Source organism: Megalobrama amblycephala, linkage group LG10 (genome assembly GCF_018812025.1).
Source record: "Megalobrama amblycephala isolate DHTTF-2021 linkage group LG10, ASM1881202v1, whole genome shotgun sequence".
Classification (NCBI taxonomy): domain Eukaryota; kingdom Metazoa; phylum Chordata; class Actinopteri; order Cypriniformes; family Xenocyprididae; genus Megalobrama; species Megalobrama amblycephala.
The window spans coordinates 6,754,458-6,774,289 of record NC_063053.1 but is presented as its reverse complement, the minus strand read 5'-3'; the positions used below and the strand labels follow the sequence as shown (position 1 = coordinate 6,774,289).

General features: G+C 37.0%; 1 protein-coding gene across 1 annotated transcript; it reads left to right on the top strand.

The window, feature by feature from the left end:
- Positions 1–8,209: 8,209 nt before the first annotated feature.
- Positions 8,210–18,081, top strand: cdc25b (cell division cycle 25B). Its single transcript, XM_048204183.1, has 15 exons — positions 8,210–8,732; positions 8,940–9,022; positions 10,651–10,702; positions 12,331–12,372; positions 12,473–12,506; positions 13,017–13,127; positions 13,962–14,075; positions 14,153–14,284; positions 14,365–14,448; positions 14,559–14,747; positions 14,839–14,925; positions 16,124–16,186; positions 16,393–16,491; positions 16,590–16,835; positions 16,968–18,081. Exons 1-15 carry the CDS (start codon positions 8,515–8,517, stop codon positions 17,106–17,108), a joined length of 1,695 nt encoding a protein of 564 aa, XP_048060140.1. The 5' UTR covers positions 8,210–8,514; the 3' UTR covers positions 17,109–18,081.
- Positions 18,082–19,832: the final 1,751 nt, after the last annotated feature.

Below are 19,832 nucleotides of genomic sequence, written 5' to 3'. Positions count from 1 at the left end.
CCACTGGTCACACGTCTGCACTGGCAATAGCTGCTAATATTTGGAATCAAGACAAAACGATTAACAGACAACTGAGTCAAACGTCCTGATGTGAGAGACATTACTGTAAATGATTTCATCCAGTCTCTGCTTCACCTCCCTTATATTCCATGATGAAAATAAACACTGAGACCAGATTTACTGATAAGAATGACAACAGCTTGCTGCATGTTCAAACACAGGAGTATGTTCGTTTTCTTTCTTTCTGTTATCCCCAAAACACACCTGACAACATCAAATCTAGAATAGATGACATGGTTAGTGTTATTATAACATTATTAGCTTTCTAGTATTGTTCCTTTAGCAATTACATGTTTGCTCAAGGCGACTGCCTGATTCTTGAGTGCCGAGACCAAACAAGCTGAAAGAACTGAAGTAAGGAATTGTTTTTGGCTGAAGCTATTCAACATGTTCAGAGGTTTTCTCTTGTCATGATTGAGTTTGATTCATGTTATTGTGATTTTTCTCCTCAGTTGAGTACTGCAGTTGAGATGTCAGAGATACAGATCACTTCAGCAACAATCCGCCTGCAGCAACCAAGGTGTTAAGAGCCTTTGTGGTAGTTAATTGTGAAAGAGTTTAGATGGTTGTTTGTGTCCTAACTAGATAACTGAAAGTTCATTGTGATTTAATTTAAGTTCACGGATGTTTACTGAAACCCTCTCACCACAAAACTGCCACTCCTTTACTCTTCCTGGGTGGTATAAAGATTGCTCTGGCTTGAAACAGTCTGTAAATAGTCACAAACAAAACAACAGAAGATTTGCACTCGCTTGTGTCGTCTTGATAAATTTATGCAAATAGCATATATGGATCATATCACAAATTATAGAAAATATTTGTTTAACCATGTAACCAATTTTAATGTAATATAGTAGTAGTAACTTACAGAGAATACACTTTCATGTCTATGTTTCTTAACACTTTGCACTTTTTTATAATGTCAGAATTAAAGTTTTATTGTACATTGCAAATGTTATTTATTTTTAAACTGCATTGTGATTAAACTGTGTTATTCAAAATTACATTACAGGTTTATGTATTTTAAATGTAACTAGATGAGTAAAGATTGATGACAAACTTTGATGTTGGCTCAACAAAGTCTTGTCTGAATGTTTGAAATAACTTTGAAAAGCTTGCAATTGGAAGATTTTTGAAATCACTAAAATGGCAACATGTTTTAGCAAGTTGCTACCTTATTTTAACACATTATTAACATGTTTTTAGCATGATTTAGCACATTGTAGCATGATTTAGCAAATTGCTAGCATGTTTTAACATGTCATCATTATTTACCACATTGTTAACATGTTGCTAATATGATTTATTATGGTGCTATCATGTTCTTAGCATGATTTAGCACAGTGCTAGCATGTTTCTAGCATGATTTAGACAGTTGCTAATGTTTTAGCATGTTGCTAGCATGATTTAGCACATTGCTAGCATATTTCTGACATGATTAGGCACATTGCTAACATGCATGTTGCTAGCTTGATTTAGTATGGTGCTATCATATTTAACAAGTTGTTAGCATGATTTAACACATTATTAACATGTTTTAATATGTTGCTAGCATGATTCAGCACATTGCTGACATGTTTTAGCGTTTTGCTAGATAGAGATATGTTGCAGCTTGAAAACTCTAGCCCTGCATCTAAATTCAAACACTTCCCTGCTATATGGTATGTAAAAAACAGTACGCCAACAGAGTATACTCTTAGAAGAAAAGGTTCTATATAGAACCAAAAAAGGTTCTATCAGGCGCTTCATATATGGAACCCCTAAAAGGTTCTATATAGAACCCCAAAGAACCTTTTAAGAGTGTAGTATGTCCGAATACATAGTATTCGAAAAACAGTGGGCGAAAAGTCCCCGGATGACCTAAGATTCTGAAGAGCGCATTTGATGGACTTACTATCCAATGAGGCCATGGGAGAGGATTTATGAATTAGGTGAAGCCATGCAACTGACGCTGGTAGGTCACATGATAATGACAACATGGCGAATGTAGTACTTCTGGATTGCATTCATACTACACACATTCATACTATATAGAACATAATTTTTTAATGGCCACAAAGTAAGTTCAAATTCAAGTCCTGACGCACCATAGGAGTTTAGTCTCAGAAGAAAAAGAAGAAGAAGCTTAAAGAGGATTTCAGTATGTTGGCTTTGTCAAGCCAACATAATAAATTGCAACTTTATCATTACAATTCAGTTTGCACTACTAAGTATATCATCTTAAATTATAAATATAGCCTACCATTTTTAAAAATATGCTAAAGTGTACTTATTTTTCACAAGGGTAATAATTGATAACTATTTAAATAAGAGCATTATGTCCACTACAACTGTTAAGAACAGTTAAAGTTGAGCATCAAATGACAAGCATAATGAAATATTGATCAGCAGGTAGGATATGGATTATTAATGACTTGATAAGAGCTGCTGAGCTCAGGATAACACACACAGGCATTTGCAATCTTTACGTTTACATTAAACATTCCAGTGCAAACACAGAGCCGTATCACAGCACTGCTGACGGTCCTCTTCACACACAATTACAGGCTGCTTTCGACTGGGCTGTGCCGAGCGTTTGTAAACATCCCATTTTAATTCAGTAAGGGTACCACTGAATGCATTTTAAATGAGGACAATCAGTGTTTATAGACCATCAATATGCGTCACAGGACCCCCACAGAAGTCTTTACAAAGTGGCTGAAAGCAGCGTCACAGGCTGACTGGGGGTTTGATAAGGAAGCATTAAACTCTTTAACCGTTTCCCATAATGCAGTTTACTCATTCAAAGAAATTTTTTTTTTTTAATAATTAATTTTGGTAATCAGAAATTTAAAACACACTCAAAAATGATTTTGAAAACCTAAAAAACGGTGCAAATAATTGTGAAGTACTTCTGTGGGAACTGTGAAGGTGTTATCAGATCATTACCAGATCATTCCAATATTGTCATGAACATTTCATGTTTAACATTCATCAGCTGTGTCACCTCTGAACCCTCCTCACATTCTTTCTGTTAATCTCCAGCTGTCACTGTCTTTGTCATCAGCTGTATAGGCCTGTCTATTTCACATCGCGCTCTTCCTCTTTCTAGTCTCGTCGTCTCCTTTCCGTCTCAGGTCTGTTGGAACCCGTTGGCCTCTACGCCTCCCTCCAAACAAATCCTTTTTTCGACGCTCTCCTCCCCCTTCTCTCTTTTGTCCCTGGTCTTTTTCGTATTCCCTCCAGAACGGCGGCCTAAGGCTGAGTTGTTTTCTCCCCGCAGGCCCATCTGTTCCCAGGAGACTCAATGGACAGATGTTCTTGCCTGTCTCATTCTCCCCCTCTCTCTGTCTCAGTGCTTCTCCCTCTTTCTCTTTCATGCTGACCTCAAAGCAGTGGTCAGCAGTGGTCACTTTATTGTGTAAAGAAAAAAAATGTGTCAGAATGTCCATATTGGACAAGACTAAGAGATGTATCTGTTTGAGATACACTGTGAAAAAGAAGTGTTCACCAAAAAATGAAAATTCTGTCATTATTTACTCACCCTCATGTTGTTCCAAACCCATAGGACTTTCGTTCATCATCTGAACACAAATGAAGATCTTTTTGATGAAATCTGAGAGATTTCTGTCCCTCCATTGACAGCTATGCAACTACCACTTTGATGCTTCAAAAAGTTCATAAAGAGATTGTAAAACTAATCCATATGAATTGAGCAGTTTAGTCCAAATTTTCTTTTATGATGAACAGATTAAATTTAGGCTTTTATTCATATGTAAACATTTATTCAGCAAACATAAACAGAAGCTCAACCGAACCTGCTTCACGCGTGAGAACAAACCTCTTGCGAAAGCTCAAACGTGATGCGTAACACAAGAATGAACCTCATTGGTCCTCACACATGTCAAGCAAACATGCTTGAGCCTCCGTTTACCACAACTGATGTGTGCTGACGAATGTTTATATGTGAGTAAGCCAAAATTAAATCTGTTCATCATAAAAAATGATTGTGCCTCTTCAGAAAATTTGGACTAAACCGCTCAATTCATAAGGATTAGTTTCATAATCTCTTTATGAACTTTTTGAAGCGTCAAAGTGGTAGTTGCGTAGGCTGTCAATGGAGGGACAGAAAGCTCTCAGATTTCATCAAAAATATCTTAATTTGTGTTCGGACGATGAAAGCAAGTCTTACGGGTTTGGAACGACATGAGGATGAGTAAATAATGACAGAATTGTAATTTTTTGGGGGTGAACTATCCCTTTAATTGTATTGAATGTGCAATTACTCATGTAATTGCAGTTGACATGCAATTAAGTGTTCGAAAACAGTTCAAAAGTGTCAGCTACTTCTTTTTCAAAAGGGTGTATTTGTATACATGTGCTGCATAAACTGCATTTCACTTTTTATTTCCTTTCTTTTTCAATCTAAAACACCAACAAAAGCACCAAACAGTGTTTAATAGAACAAAAAAGGTCACACACACACATGCCAACTGCATCTGATTAAGTGTATTGAAAAGCTTTTTGACTTTGAGATCTTTACCAGAGATCCAATGTCACATACCTTATATCTTCAGTAAATAAAGTGTGGGTGAGGCAGGTGAGGGATTTAGGGCATTCAGTTCTTGCTCCATGCACGTGTTAATGCAAGACCATTTGGGCTTTGGGGCTGTTCCTGATGGCTCAGGGTGGTAATGAGGAAGGTTTAACGGCAGAGGACATTAATGACAGAGCAATACACTCCCCACATTAGAGCTATGCAAATGCTTATATTCACACTCAGTCATTCACTGAGGCAGTAGTCTCAAATGCGAAGGCTTTAGGCCAGACCACCTGTCACATCATGTGGATGTGAACAATTACTGACGCATAGACAAAAGCTGACGTTTTAGGAGGGATTGTGTACATTACTCTATATACCATTTCTTGATTGTGTCTACAATTTGGGCGCTGTGCATCAGGGATTACAACACAATCTCATGGTGATTCATGACTATTTTACGTTTTGGCAAACTGGTTGCTAATGCGTATGAATTTGTACTATATGCTTACTCCATGGTTAGGTCTGGCATTAAGGGTGGACCTTCATGCTTACTTTTTTAATTTTTGAACAATTCACATCATACGAATTCATAGAAAATCTCCACCTCACAAAATAGTTCGATTTTCCCGTAAGATTGGGGATAGAGTACTGTCTTCGTTTTTGAATGAGCCCCACTTTACTCTTTATCCAGGAAGTTCATTAAAGCAAACAGACATTCATAATGGGTCAACGCACATGCACAATGCATTCATAAGCTATTGTGTTGAGACCACCAGTTTAGCAATTCATTCAGACATTAGTGCTTGGTCCTTAAATATTATGAGAAATAATATCATCAGCTTTCCTTTCAGGTGTAAATACTTTTATATATTCCAATTCCAAGAGATTGCTTAGTATAATCTTTAATTGAGCAGCTCACATTTGTTCTTTCTCATACTAATGGTAACATAAGTTGTGTGTAAATTATTTCTCGGACCCACAGACAATTTGAAAAATCTAAAAGTACAGATTATATCATTGCTGGTGCAATTGTGTCTGAACTGAGGCTGATCTCTCCCACCCTGAGGAACCCCACATGTCCTTTTGTGAATCCTCACAGCAGGTGTGTACCTGTTAGCAAACGTCAGTTTGTAAAACTGTCTGGGCAAGTTCTCTGAGATTCTTTAATACAAGCCTGTTTGTCCAGTTTGCTGCTGTTTAAGATGAATGTATTTTGTATATTTCAAGTTTTTGATAATAGCTACCCGGGCTCAGATCGGGCCGTCTAATATCCTATTATTGGATATAGCTTAGTGTAGGTGGATACACACATTTAGTCTGTAAAAGCAAATCTAGATTATCGAATTGTCTGATGATGTCTGATGTAGGTGCTTTTTAAGTTTTGAGTCTTCCTTAAAGGGATAGATCAGCCAAAAATGAAAATTCTGTCATCATTTATTAACCCTGAAGTTGTTCCAAACCTGTATGAGTTTCTTTCTTCTCCTGAACACTATAATATATTTAGAAGAATATGGGTAACCAAGCAGTTGATGGACCCCATTGACTTCCATATGGAAAAAAAATACTATGGAAGTCAATGGGTGCCGTCAACTGTTTGGTTACTGACATTTCTTTAAAAACAAAATCTTACAGACTCCAAACTTTTGATGGTGCATGTTACAGATTTGTGAAGTAAATGATCATTCAGAATAAACAAACCCACAACATGAAGATTTGGTGTTTCTAGCAATGACCAAAAACATGAGAGACTGTGATCACATAAGAAAGACATTTTATAATTATTTGATTAAAAAACTTTTTACTACATCTTTCTTAGTATGACAATGATTCTGCCTGTCTCTTCTCAATATATATATATAAAACAGAAGAATGTAAAGAAACAGAAAAATGCATGTAAATCAATGTGCTTTCCTATCCTATTCCCAAAGTCCCATTGTGCTAGAATTGGAGGGATCCTGCAGAAGCAGGGGAGGGTGATGGGAAGGTTATCACGAGTAACAGAAACAGCCATGTTGTCTTGTCTTTCTAATATGGCTGTCACAGTTCATCGTTACCATGAATGTTCAATCAAAGATCTAAAAAATAAAACATTTGACAGTACCACAGTTTGCATTAAAATCAAATGAGAATGCTGTCTATTGTGTGAAGTACTTTCATTCTAAGAGTCTTTAAAGTAAGGGGCTTGTCTTGTAAAGTGTCTGTACAGTATGTCCCAGAAATCTCCTCAAAAAGCAATCACAAGGCTATATCTGCTGTCTGGAGGACCGTGGCTTAGTTTGTGATGGATGTATGAGGTGAGATATCAGATATGTTATGGGTGTGGGCTGAATGGTAAAGAGTGACAACATGTTTTATCTCTTATAGCCTCCGTGCTGGCAGACTGCATTTATCGTATATCCTCACCATATAGACAGGCATGGGATGGAGTTTACATATATATTCCTCACTGCCTCATTCCTCATATCATGTGAAATGAAATACGGCTTCTACCCTGACAGAGGCCACTTGTAGCATAAATAATGTGTCACCACCCTTCCCCCATCATACACACAAGAATTGCCAACTTTGCTTTTAGTTTATGTAGCCTACATTAAGCTTAACCTTTAACAATATTTCTGTAGCAAAATACTTATTGGAAGGAACTGTCATCTTCATATTTTGGTAACCGTGTTCACAGTCAGCCCTTTTCATTTTGCCAAATGTGTCATTGTCCAACAGTAGTCAACTATTTGTCATGATGTGAACACTTGGTTAATGTAGCCAGGTCTGCAAAAAACTGAGCATTTCAGTCATTAACATTTGTATTATCTCTTATTATTAGGCTAATTTATGTATGGGTAGTTTAATTTGAAGGTAGTTGACATATAGACTAACCCAGGAACAGGTTACCCTGGTTTAAAATATACATTTATAAGAGAAAAAATATACATTTATATGCATATTGTAAATGTAAAAATGTAAAATATACATTTATATGCATATTAATTTTGAACATTTTCATGTATTTTATTTATTTATTTTACTTCACTAGCTTTTTCTCCTAATTCAATATGAGGTAATTAACTGCAAGCTGGAAAATTTATTAAAAATGATTTTTGGATGATAACATATCACACCACTGCTGAAAATGCTAGAAATTCAATTTTAGCAATCTATAAGTTAACTATGTGAATTACCAGCACAAACATTTACCCAAAACAGACGTCTTATAAAGGTTTTGTTTTGTATTATACAAACATATATTTACTTCTTTGTCCAGGCGATTTGAGTGGTACGTTCCGCGCCAGGACGTTGGCATATGATTGGCTTTCTTGCAAAATGAGGGCGTTGCCAAGATGCAGCTTGAACAGTTCCGCGGGAAATTTTTTCCTTTTTCTACAGCTTTACATTTTTGTCCCGCCCAATTTACGTAAACATAAAAGCCATTGGATGCGTTTACAGCAGTGCTGTTGTTACCTTACTTTTCATTGGATAACAGATGTGTCTGTCATTCTACGTTCTATCAGAGAACAATGCGGAAAAAAGAGGAAGCGTTCCTCATTGGAGGAATCAGATGTAACGGCGATGCTCATTGGCTACTCAGATTGCCGCTTGTGGACTGCATGTTTTGAACATAAATAAGAGCTACATTCAGCACTCTTCCTCAGCAGAGCTTAGAAAGGTCAGAGAGAGTGCGAGTGAATCGACAGCTCTCTGACAAGAAAGATATAAGAAGATGGACTTTTAAAACCCCCTTTTACCGTGTCTTGTGTAATCTGGCGTCGTTATTATGCAGCATTCTGTTTCTTTCAACCCTAAATAATATCAATTTAAGCCCCTGCCCGGGTTGCTGAGCGTTTGCTAACTTGGCTTAACCCTGCCTTTGTCGTCTTGATCGCGCCTGACTGGATCATATTTTCAAGAAGCTCCTGACGATCCGCGTCCCTTCAGAAATGGATTTTGATATTGTTCCAGGCGACATCAGCCCTGTAAATGATCCGTTCAGCACCGGGCCCGAATCAGTCCTCCGACCTCCGCGGTTCTCCTTGCCCGAGGTCGGGGCGAGGGGCTCCCCCTGCGTGAAGAACCTGGCCTCCCCCGGACCCATGGCAGTGCTGTCTCCCGTCACTAACCTGGCTCTAAACATGAATAATCTCGCTGTTCTTGGAGGGTGAGTGGGTCTGGGCTGTTTTTTTGGGTAACGTTAGTGAAAACATAAAAAACCGCAGAGGTATTTCCTGGAAATGATTACGTTTATTGACTTTTTACTACTCTTGTTATCAAGGCCCGGTGTGTTTGTGTGATAGTGAAACTGTTTATATTCTGCTTAAACAAACGTGATTCAGTCTAAACGCTTTGTTTTTACTTTTTGATGCAGTCAATGTGAAACACCAAAGCGGAAGAAAAACTTGCCCCTCCTGAAGATCCCTTCCTTCGCCTCTGATGCCTCCTCTGATGCAGGTTAGTTTTGGGAAACCTGCATTAATATTAACTTCATAGTAGTGACATCTGAGATGTGTATGGCAAGCCGTTTTAACCGTTATTGGCCTGCGTTAAGCACTTTGTTTACTAGTACTTATATTTTCACTAGTAGAATGCACACTCTCCATAATTTTACCACTTACTATTAATAATAGTACATATTTAGCCATTTTGAACCATTCCAATAGTATATTCCAGTTGTCAGTTAAATAAATAGACACTTCTACATCTATGTATGTGTAGTGGTTACTAATCAAAATGGCCAACATGACCTCATGGGAATTTAATGTGGAAATTTTGTATGAATTTGTACTGCGATTCATACAGTATCATGATTAGAAACAAAAGAGCATGATAGTCCTAAACCTAACCTTCAGTGGTGCATGTAAATGACACATAAATTAGCCACCAGATCCCTAAAATGTAAAATGGTGATGAATTGGCAGGAGCGTGTGTTGGAATGGCTACTTTCTAAATCACTTGTTTGTTAAAGGGTTAGTTCACCCAAAAATGAAAAATGTCATTACTCGCCCTCATGCCGTTCCACACCAGTAAGACCTTCGTTCATCTTAAGATATTTTTGTTGAAATCCGATGGCTCAATGAGGCCTGCATAAGCCACCAATGACACTTCCTCTCTCAAGATCCATCAATGTACTAAAAACATATTTAAATCGGTTCATGTGAGTACAGTGTTTCAATATTAATATTATAAAGTGATGAGAATATTTTTGGTGCACCAAAAACGCAAAATAACGACTTGTATAGTGATGTCTGATTTCAAAACACTGCTTCAGGAAGCTTCAGAGCACAATGAATTAGTGTCTCGAGTCCGCAGTTCGGAGCGCCAAAGTCACGTGATTTCAGCAGTTTGGCGGTTTGACACGAAATCCGAATCACTGATTTGACACAATATTCATAACGTTCTGAAGCTTCCTGAAGCAGTGTTTTGAAATTGGCCATCACTATGTAAGTCGTTATTGTTTTTTTTTTTTTGTTTTTGTATTCTCGTCGCTTTATAATATTAATATTGAACCACTGTACTCGCATGAACTGTTTCAGATGTGTTTTTAGTACATTAATGGATCTTGAGAGAGGAAATGTCAATGCTGTCAATGCAGGCCTCACTGAGCCATTGGATTTCAACAGAAATATCTTGATTTGCGTTCCGAAGATGAACAAAGGTCTTACAGGTGTGGAACAGCATGAGGGTGAGTAATGACATTATTTAAATTTTTGGGTGAACTTACCCTTTAAGTAATTATTACATATGAGAATTTAAAGAAAGCAGTATTAACTTGTAAGGTAAGAAGTGTTGCTAGTAACAATTTCTCATAAATTGGTACTAGTATTTCATAAACCATAATGGACACAAGCAACAATTGGAATGTACACTACTTGGGCATAATTGCTTACTAATATTTATGTTCTACTAACAAAAGTGTTAGTTCAAAAGGAATGTTAAAGTTTGCCGTACAGTGCGTGGGTGTGTGTGACAGGTCATCCTGCTTGGAATGTGAGCTGTGATCATTATAATGTAGGCCTGCTGTATTATTAATAGCTTGTGCATTTCCCCCCTCATCTGTGTCTCCTTCCCCCTCTCCACAGGTCTTGGGCTAGATTCTCCCAGCCCTTTGGACTCTCTGGATGCTGAGCAGAAGTGAGTATGATTCTTCTGCCTTTTGGTCATCATATCTGATCTCCATGTGAGATGAAGCTTGGCTAGGAGGCTTGGCTTGTGGATTATACATATAATCTACTCTTTGCCGTTAGGTGGATCTACATCTGCTCAGTGGGTCTGTTTTCGTGGATTAGCTGAGCATATGCTGGCATCCATCACAGATCACTGGATATCTGAGCACTGCACATCCTGTTATAAAAAGGATGATTCACCCAAAAATTCAACTCGATTTTGATGTTTACTCAGCCTTAAGTTGTTCCAAACTAGGATGACTTTCTTTTGGGAGGCACAGAATGCCATGCCCTCAGTAAAAGCAATTCATAGTAATGGTAAAAAAAAAAAAAAAAAAGTTTCATTAAACGTGTGATTTTTGGTATTATAAACTTTATATATATATATATATATATATATATATATATATATATATATATATATATATATATATATATATATATATATATATATATATATATATATATATATATATATATATATATATGTGTGAATGTGTATTATTTTTATTTTTTATTTTTTTTATTTTTTTATAATTATATATAAAATATAAATAAAAATAAATCACACCATTTTAAACATGGTGAAAACGCATGCATAACAGTTGTTGGAGTGAAATTTATATTTTACATATTTTCTAAATTTAGAAATTATTTGAAAAGGAATAGGGGAAAAAATTATCTATACTTGATAGCTATATCTGTAAAATAAATGTATACTTTAGATTGCAACTTCATTATTCTGTAATCAGTCAAACTTATGTCGACAATTACAATGCCAAATATTGACTGATATATAAATATAAATAATCGCTTGACCACTAATTGTAAAAACAAAAAAAAAGTACTTTTGGGTGAACTATCCCTTTAAGTTGACCGTTTGCAAAGTCTCAGATAGTATTTATGTACCCAGCATGCATTAAATCAGTGTACATCTCGGCTCTCTTGTAATCTACTGTGTGTGTGTGTGTGTGTGTGTGTGTGTGTGTGTGAGACAGTGCTCTTTTCCAAGCCATTTGGTGTCGTTGGGAATCCATTTATCTGCAGCCAGGCCTACAGCTGTTTGTGTTCCTCACACATCAGTGTGTGTGTTGTGTGGTGCATTGCTGAAGGGGGGGTTGCTGGGTGAATAGTGGCACGCTTTTCATGCCCTGTGAGAGCAGGCGTCCGAATAGAGCGGTAATATGTGTGTGTGAGGTAGCCAGGGTTACTAGAGAACCCCCTTTTTAACTCTAAATCCCCCCTCTTCCTATGCTATGAAAGAGACACACTCCTTACCTCCTCCCCCTCCAAACCACCATTCACTCTCTCCCCCTGCTCCCTTCTCCCAACAAAAGAGGTTTGCAGAGGGGGTTAGTGTTGTGTGGGCATATGGTAAATTAGAAGACACCCCCCCCCCCTCCTTACTTGGTTCTGCTGAGGGCTGTTTTGCATACAGGTGGGCATCGTGGTGTATTTGTTAAATATAGAGTCGTGAGGGGCCTGGTCTGAGAGATAAATGAGATGAATTGTCGTCTGGGCTAGTGTTTTGTTGGGGTGAGAGGAGACTTTGAATACACTAGGAACTGTTCAACAGCATTTTCTTTTTCCTCACAGGTTTGAGAAGGCCATGCAGGATGCCACACGAGCAGTTAATGAGTAAGTGGTCATGCACTACAAAGCAGACGATGCATATGTCTGTCTCTGGAAGCTGTTGTATTAACTTGGATTTAATCAAATGTTCTTTCTGTTTGTACAGAAAAATGCCCATACGCAGGATACACTCTTTGCCAGTAAGTTTATTTATTTATTTATTTTTTTGTACACTCCCGTTTAAAAGTTTGGGGTCTGTAAGTCTGTTATGCCCACCAAGGCTGCATTTATTTGATCCAAAACACATAAAGAGTGATGTTGTCAAATTTGATTACAATTTAAAATGTTTTCTTTTTCTATTTTTAAAATGTGTGGGGTTTTTTTTGGTTTTTTTTTTTGTGATGGCAAAGCTGAATTTTCAGCATCTTCATTACTCTGAACACATGATCCTTCAGAAATCATTCTAGTATGCGGATTTGCTGCTTAAGAAACCTATAACAATGTTAAACGGTTATGCTGTTTAGTATTTTTGTGGAAACTGATAAAAATTCCCCTACCCATTCTTCAGGATTCTTTGAATGGGAAGTAAAAAAAAAGAACAAATCTTACTGACCCCAAACTTTTAAACGGTGTAAGTGTATTGAGGAGAATTTAAGATATTTTTTCCCCACACTGAAATAACATTTGTCCTTTGTTTTTCCTCTTTGTAGCTGCCGTTTTTGGGTCACAGTCCTAATTTAAAGACTAAAGAATTGGATCCCTCGCGCTATGGAGTGTGGACTCGTGCACATGGCTGCGAAAACAAAGAGAACCTGGCTGAGGTTGGTTTTTGTGTAATTAGATTTTTGGTAACACTTTACAATAAGGTTCATTAGTTAAACATTATTTAATGTATTAACTAACATGAACTTACCATGAGCAATACATTTGTTACTGCATTTACGTTAATGAAAATGGTTGTTCATGTTAGTTCACAGTGCATTAATTAATGTTAAGATTTTAATGTATTAGTAAATGTTGACATTAACAAAGATTAATAAATGCTGTATAAGTGCAGTTCATTATTAGTTCATGTTAACTAATGTAGTTGTAATATTAATTAATGAACCTTTATTGTAAAGTGTTACCCTTTTTTTCCTACAGGCAGTATATTATGGAAGCTTGTTTCCATCACTAAATAAAATAAAATAAAAAGGTCAATTACCATTTATTTATCTCAATTCTGACTTTTTCCCCTTCAGAATTGTGAGATTTAAACTTGCGAAAATTAGAAACGTCATTCTTTTTTCACTCACAATTGGAGATTATATAACACGCAATTGCGAGTTTATAGCTTACAATTCTTACTTTATAACTCTCAATTCTGACTTTATATCACGCAATTCTGAGAAAAGTCAGAATTGTGAGAAACTCAGTTGCGAGGGGAAAAGTAAGAATTGTGAGTGTCACAATTACTTATTTCTTGGTGGAAACAAGCTTCTAGCATATTTTTCCAATTATGCTCAATTGCTTTTTGATGGTGTGATTGCTACACTGAAGGATCTTTAGGTCACTTTAACTTATGAATGACTGGGCAAGTTATTGGAATTTATGGGGCAGGTGTTGAAATTTGATGCATTTTCTCTTACAACTTTGATTCAATCTGTTTTTTACAGGAGAATTTTGAGTTCAAGAAGCCTTCCATGCCTGCATCACGCTGTCGTACGCGATCCACTGGGGGTGCCAAGGATGCTTTTGCCTGCCGACCCAACTCTGCTCCTGCTTTAATGGTATGACATGGAAGAGTCTGAAGAAGGAACTGATGCTGATGCTGATGTGGTGATTAAAAGCTTGGTTCTTTCTGCAGCTTTCCCCTACACCATCCTTTCAACCTGACTCTTCAGATGAGAGCAGTCCCTTCATATTGCGCCGCCCTTCTCTCTCCTGTCTACATGATGATGACGATGATGGCTTCTTGGAGGAGTTTGATGATATGGAGGTGACTTTTCTATTTACTTTTGTTGTAATCTTACAATTTTCTTTGATTTGTAAATGACCTTAATGCATTTATTTGTGTAGAATGACTCTGAGGTTCCTCTTGGAATGGACAGTCTCCTCACAGCTCCTCTGGTGGCCAAACAAAGTACTGACAATACTGATTCGGTATGTTGTTGCACTCATTTAGCAAGGATAGTTCTGTTTATCTCTCTTTAATTTGCTTTTTATGGTTATTACATGATAGTTGCCAACCAAACCCATTTTATTGCTCTTAGCCTGTTATTCGCTGCCGTCCACGTGGGCTGTTCCGATCTCCCTCTATGCCTTGCCCGGGAGGGCGTGTCCCACTAAAGAGACCAGAGAGGCCACAAGATGAGAACACGCCTGTCAGAGTGAAGAGGAGGCGGAGCCTTGCAGGGACACAAGTTGCACTCACAGAACATGAGGATGTTATACCTCATCAGGTCAGTCCACATTGGAAAAAAACCAACTCAAAACAAGTGAACTTATCAGCATCTATAATTTAAGTCCTAATCATGACCCTTCCACTTACAGGTTCAAAGATCCAAGTCGTTTAATCACACACAGATTGAAAGAATGTTGGATACAGATCCTAGTAATGTGATTGGAGATTTCACCAAGGTGAGTGTGAGCCAGGGTTTTTAGGGTTGTCAAAAGTATCTGTACTTTGGTACCAAGTCTGTACTGAAACTTTAAAAATGTGACTCTACCAGCATTTCTGTAGTACTGAGTACCAGGTACAGTATATTCGGTACCCGCTGATAGGCGGCTGCTTTCGACCGCTCCCCTGTGTATCTGTATAAGTGCTTTGTGAAGAGCATCAAAGCTTTCTATTTACAATGTGTTTTTGAAGCGTTGATCATTGTAGCCAATCACAGACAAATCTGTTGAGCTTGTGAACTCAATGGCCAATCAGAGGTGTTTAAGTTAATCAGAATCTGCTCAACTCTGCTTAAAACAGTTTTCATTCACCCCAAGTTCTGCATGGAATTTACAATTGTATTTGACCCTCTAGTTCTGCTTGCATGGTGGTCAAATGACCAGAATTCATGATGCATATAATTTATTTATATGCATCAAATTATATATATATATATATATTTTTTTTTTATTTATATAAATGTAATATTTTGTATTTTTAGGGGACTAAATTATATTTATGGAATATTTATAGTCCATTTATTACCTGTTAATCACTTTGAGCAAACACATGAAAGAAGTTTATAGAAGTATATGAAGGAAAAATGCATAAAATTATTGATTTTAAGATTTATATAAAATGTATAGTTTCCAAAACATGATTTACTCTAAAACTGAGAAAATCAAAGCCATAAATCCAAACAAGTTCCAAATTTGAGGTTGATATCACTAATGAGCTTTCAGTAAGATTTTATACTTTTGGACAGAGTATCAAGTTTCCACTAGATGGAATTTGCTTCCCATTTGTTTTCATTGTGGTCATTTTTGTCTTTTTTTTTTTTTTTTGGGTGTATGTTCACATAGCAAGTGTCAAAACCTTTACCAAGTTTTGGACCATTCCGATGAAGTAAAAAAATGTAAATAAACAAAATGTTAAATTTTCCGGTCGGCACCAGAGATTTAAATGCGCAATTTAATCTGAAACTGCATTGATTGACAGTGGTATAACCATAGCAACAGACAGGACAAAACAATCTGATACTGTCAAAATAGATCTGTGCATTAAGTCTTGGAGTGTAAATGGAAAATAATAGACCTGCCACTTGTGTTATGGAATGTGCAATGTTTCTTTGTCCTTTTATTTTATTTCTAATTTTTTACTTTATCTGTTTATATGAAGGCTCCTGCACTACCCACAGTAGAAGGAAAACACCAAGAATTGAAATACATCACTCCAGAGATTGTAAGTTTGCACACATTATGATTTAGCGCATACATTTCAAATGCAAGTGCATGCAAAACGGGCAGTTGCATGATCAAAAAAAAAAAAAAAAAAAAAAAAAAAAAAAAAAGACCAGCAAACCATGTCAAGTTGTCTATACGAAGTATGTGCCCTGGCATCTTTCCCATAATCCCATTCTCTGTTAATGCAGTTTTCTGTATTTTCAGATGGTTAAAGCAATGAGCGGACAATACCGCGATCTGGTGGAGAGGCTGTTTGTCATCGACTGCCGTTATCCATATGAATATGAGGGTGGCCATATTAAGGTGAGACATTTGCTTGTGATTTAACTTTTGATGCAAGTTGCGTACAGAAGTCTTTGTGTGGATCAAATTTTGATGACGACTCTTTGTCCTCCTTTCAGGGTGCTCTTAACCTCCATCAAGAGGATCAAATTGAAGACTACTTTTTACGGAGTCCTATTCTCCCAGAATGCCCAGAGAAGCGTGTCCTGCTGGTTTTCCACTGTGAATTTTCATCTGAACGCGGCCCGCGGATGTGCCGCTTCGTTCGTGAAAGAGATCGAGTTTTGAATGAGTACCCCAACCTCCATTACCCTGAACTATATATCCTGAAGGGAGGCTACAAAGACTTTTTCCCACTTCACAAGGTATGTGCAATTTCACAATGCAACTTTTTTTTTTTTTTTTTTTTTTTTTTTTTTTTTTTAATTCCTACATATAAATTGTGTATGTGTCTTTTCCAAGCTTGTAATATATGCTTTTTTTCCCTCCCTCTGCAGTCGGTGTGTGAACCTCAGTCTTATAGGCCAATGCATCATGAAGACTATAAAGAAGACCTGAGAAAGTTCCGCCTTAAGAGCCGCACCTGGGCTGGAGAACGCAGCAAGAGAGACATGTACAGCCGTCTCAAAAAACTTTGAGACTCGTGTGCTCACAATCCCTCATGATTCTACTGCCTTTACTTGCTCAAATGCTGCCCTCACACATGAGACATGGCAGAGACCTGAAGAGGTGTGCTTGATGGGACTTTTTGTGAAAGCGTTTGGTATTGATTTAGTACCACAAACTCAAATGAGGCCGAGTGGCTACTATGTATCTCCGCCTGGTTTGGTTTGATAAACTGCCATTATTCCCTACCTTCATCTCCCTTTAGAAGCACACGGCTACATGTCACTGCCATGTATTACACATACACCTTTTAACTAACCTGTATTTTTATGCTCCCACTGGCCTGTCCTAACTTGTATGTGAAATTCAATTATTGACCCTTTTAACTTTCTTTTCCCCCTTCCTCATGAGCACTTTTTAAAGTTGTTGTGGTGAATAAGTGCTTTATGCGTTCATTTTGCCCCCTCTTTCTCACATTTGGTCAGTTGCCCAATGATATAGCTTTGATTAGAGCAGTGGAACCAGTTAATATTACATTTATTGTATAAATTGGTTTACGTATTCTGAATATCACAATTATGTATATTCTCATATCACAGAATAATGATTTTAATTATTTTTACCCCTATATTTTGAGAAATATGGTCACCAGAGAGCTTTACATATTGTTTTGACTGTCCAGATTTGAGTTTTTGTTTGGAATATTTCTTTTTTTTTTTTTCTCTCTATTGACTGACAGCTTTAACTCAGGGGAAGAATCCTGGCTTTTGCTGCTGGTCAGCAAGTGATGACCACAACAGTGTTCACCAAAATGTTCTGAAACAAGATTTTAGTTCTATTTGTCCATAAACCAGTGACAGTTGAGTTACAATTCTCACTCCCATGCGTGTGTGTTTTGTAAATTTTATCTTCCCGAGTGTTTTATATTGGTTATGTGTGACTGAGAGGCTGGTTTATGTATTCATGAATAAACTTGGAGTTTGGGGTATTAACTCTTTGCTGAAACATGTCTTGATCTCTTGGCTCTGTGTGCTGTTATTCATTGGTGTAGGTCAGGTGTGGCACTTGTTTTTCAAATATACCGCTCTAGCAGGGACCTTGACTGTGGTTAGCCAAGCACCAGCACGTGTCCCTGCACACGTGTGTGCATTCCAAAGCCATTCAACAGAGGAGGAGCTGGCCGTTCCCTAACGTTCTGGCACAGTGTCAGACCAGCTCATGCACAAATGATTTTGTTTGGTTAATAAGTAAAAGTTTTTTTGGGGGGACTCTTATCAGTATGAGCAAAGATAGTTTTAAACAACAGTAAAAAAGTTTTCCAGTTTTTTTTTATTTGGTTGATAGAAGCCAAGAGAAGATTTCCAACTACTTGTCCTCAGCCAGATAAAATTTTTTTTTTATCCTGCACACAGCTTGATTCTTACCAGACGGAGTCAAATGTAGATCTCTGTGAAATAAACTGTCTGAAAATAAAGCAGTTACTTGAAAATGCAGACCCTGCACAGTCTTGTGAATCTTTATAACACATGTTACTGGATGTTCAAAAGTTGTTTGGATATATTGTTTCACAATTTAAGGCAAGACGCTACAGGCAAAACCATGCGTTTGCTGGAATTGTTTGAGATGAAGTCGTTCAGACTAGTGAGTTATTTTATCAGGCTTTATGTATATAGTAAATAGTAAAGTAACGTGTTACTTTTTCAATTTACAACAAAATATCTAAGTTAATTTGTTTATTGACTGCTCCTGTCCCCATGTTAAGAGACATAGAGTAAGTGCAGAGGTGTTGTTTGCGCTGTGTGAACGTGATGGTTATTGTACTTCTAGACTAAATGTGAACATGCATTTATTCATCTCACTTGAATAAGCAAAAATTGCTTTAGATTTAGAAATAAGAGTGTTGAATTTCCTTCTCCTGGGGCCAGTTCAAAAATAATCTGATCAGATTGGATCAAATCTTGAAAATGGGTTGTTCAGAAGGAAAAAAGGATTCTGAAATCAGATTAGATCGCAAAATCCAATTTTGGTTTACTTAAACTTTTTAGCAAGATTGGGATACCTTTGATATAAAAAATCTGGATTATACTGATCCCATCAGAAGGGTGGATTTCAGGAACAAAAATATAAACTGATCAATTTTTATTTTTTTTTATAAATCGTAATATACATACACACATTTTATTATGCTCTAGATTAGTTTAACTATTAAAGTAATAAATTAGAAGTAGGCTAAGACTATTAGGCTACATATTTAGCCTTTCGATAGTCTATTGTAATGTAAAAAAGAGATTTTGGTGCCATAAAAAAATCCCCAAACAGCTGTAAATATCAAATAAAAATATTATATTTAATTCAAAGTGTTTTTTTTAATCCCTGTTTGTAAACATCTTGGCACAATTATAAGAGATGAACCAGTCAAAAGTTCTTTGTGAACGCTATGTGAAACTTTTCTGAGAGAACACAAAAGCAATATTCCTTCTATCACCTTGTCCCTTTAGGGGCTCCGTAGAGCACTAGTAATCCAGATTTGCTAATCTGAAAAAGTGTGTATCTGGATCAGGGTGATCCAATCCAATTTCGCTTTGAAAAACCAGCAGAAAAGTAAGAATGATTACCTGATCCTGGCTAGCAAAACATGGGATTTCCAAATCCAGATCATTCTGATCCAGATTAAATTTTTTGAACAACTGGCTCCTGAATCCTATTCTTCTTTAATCCAGAATGTCAGCACATCTGAAAAGTTTGTGCATGGCGTC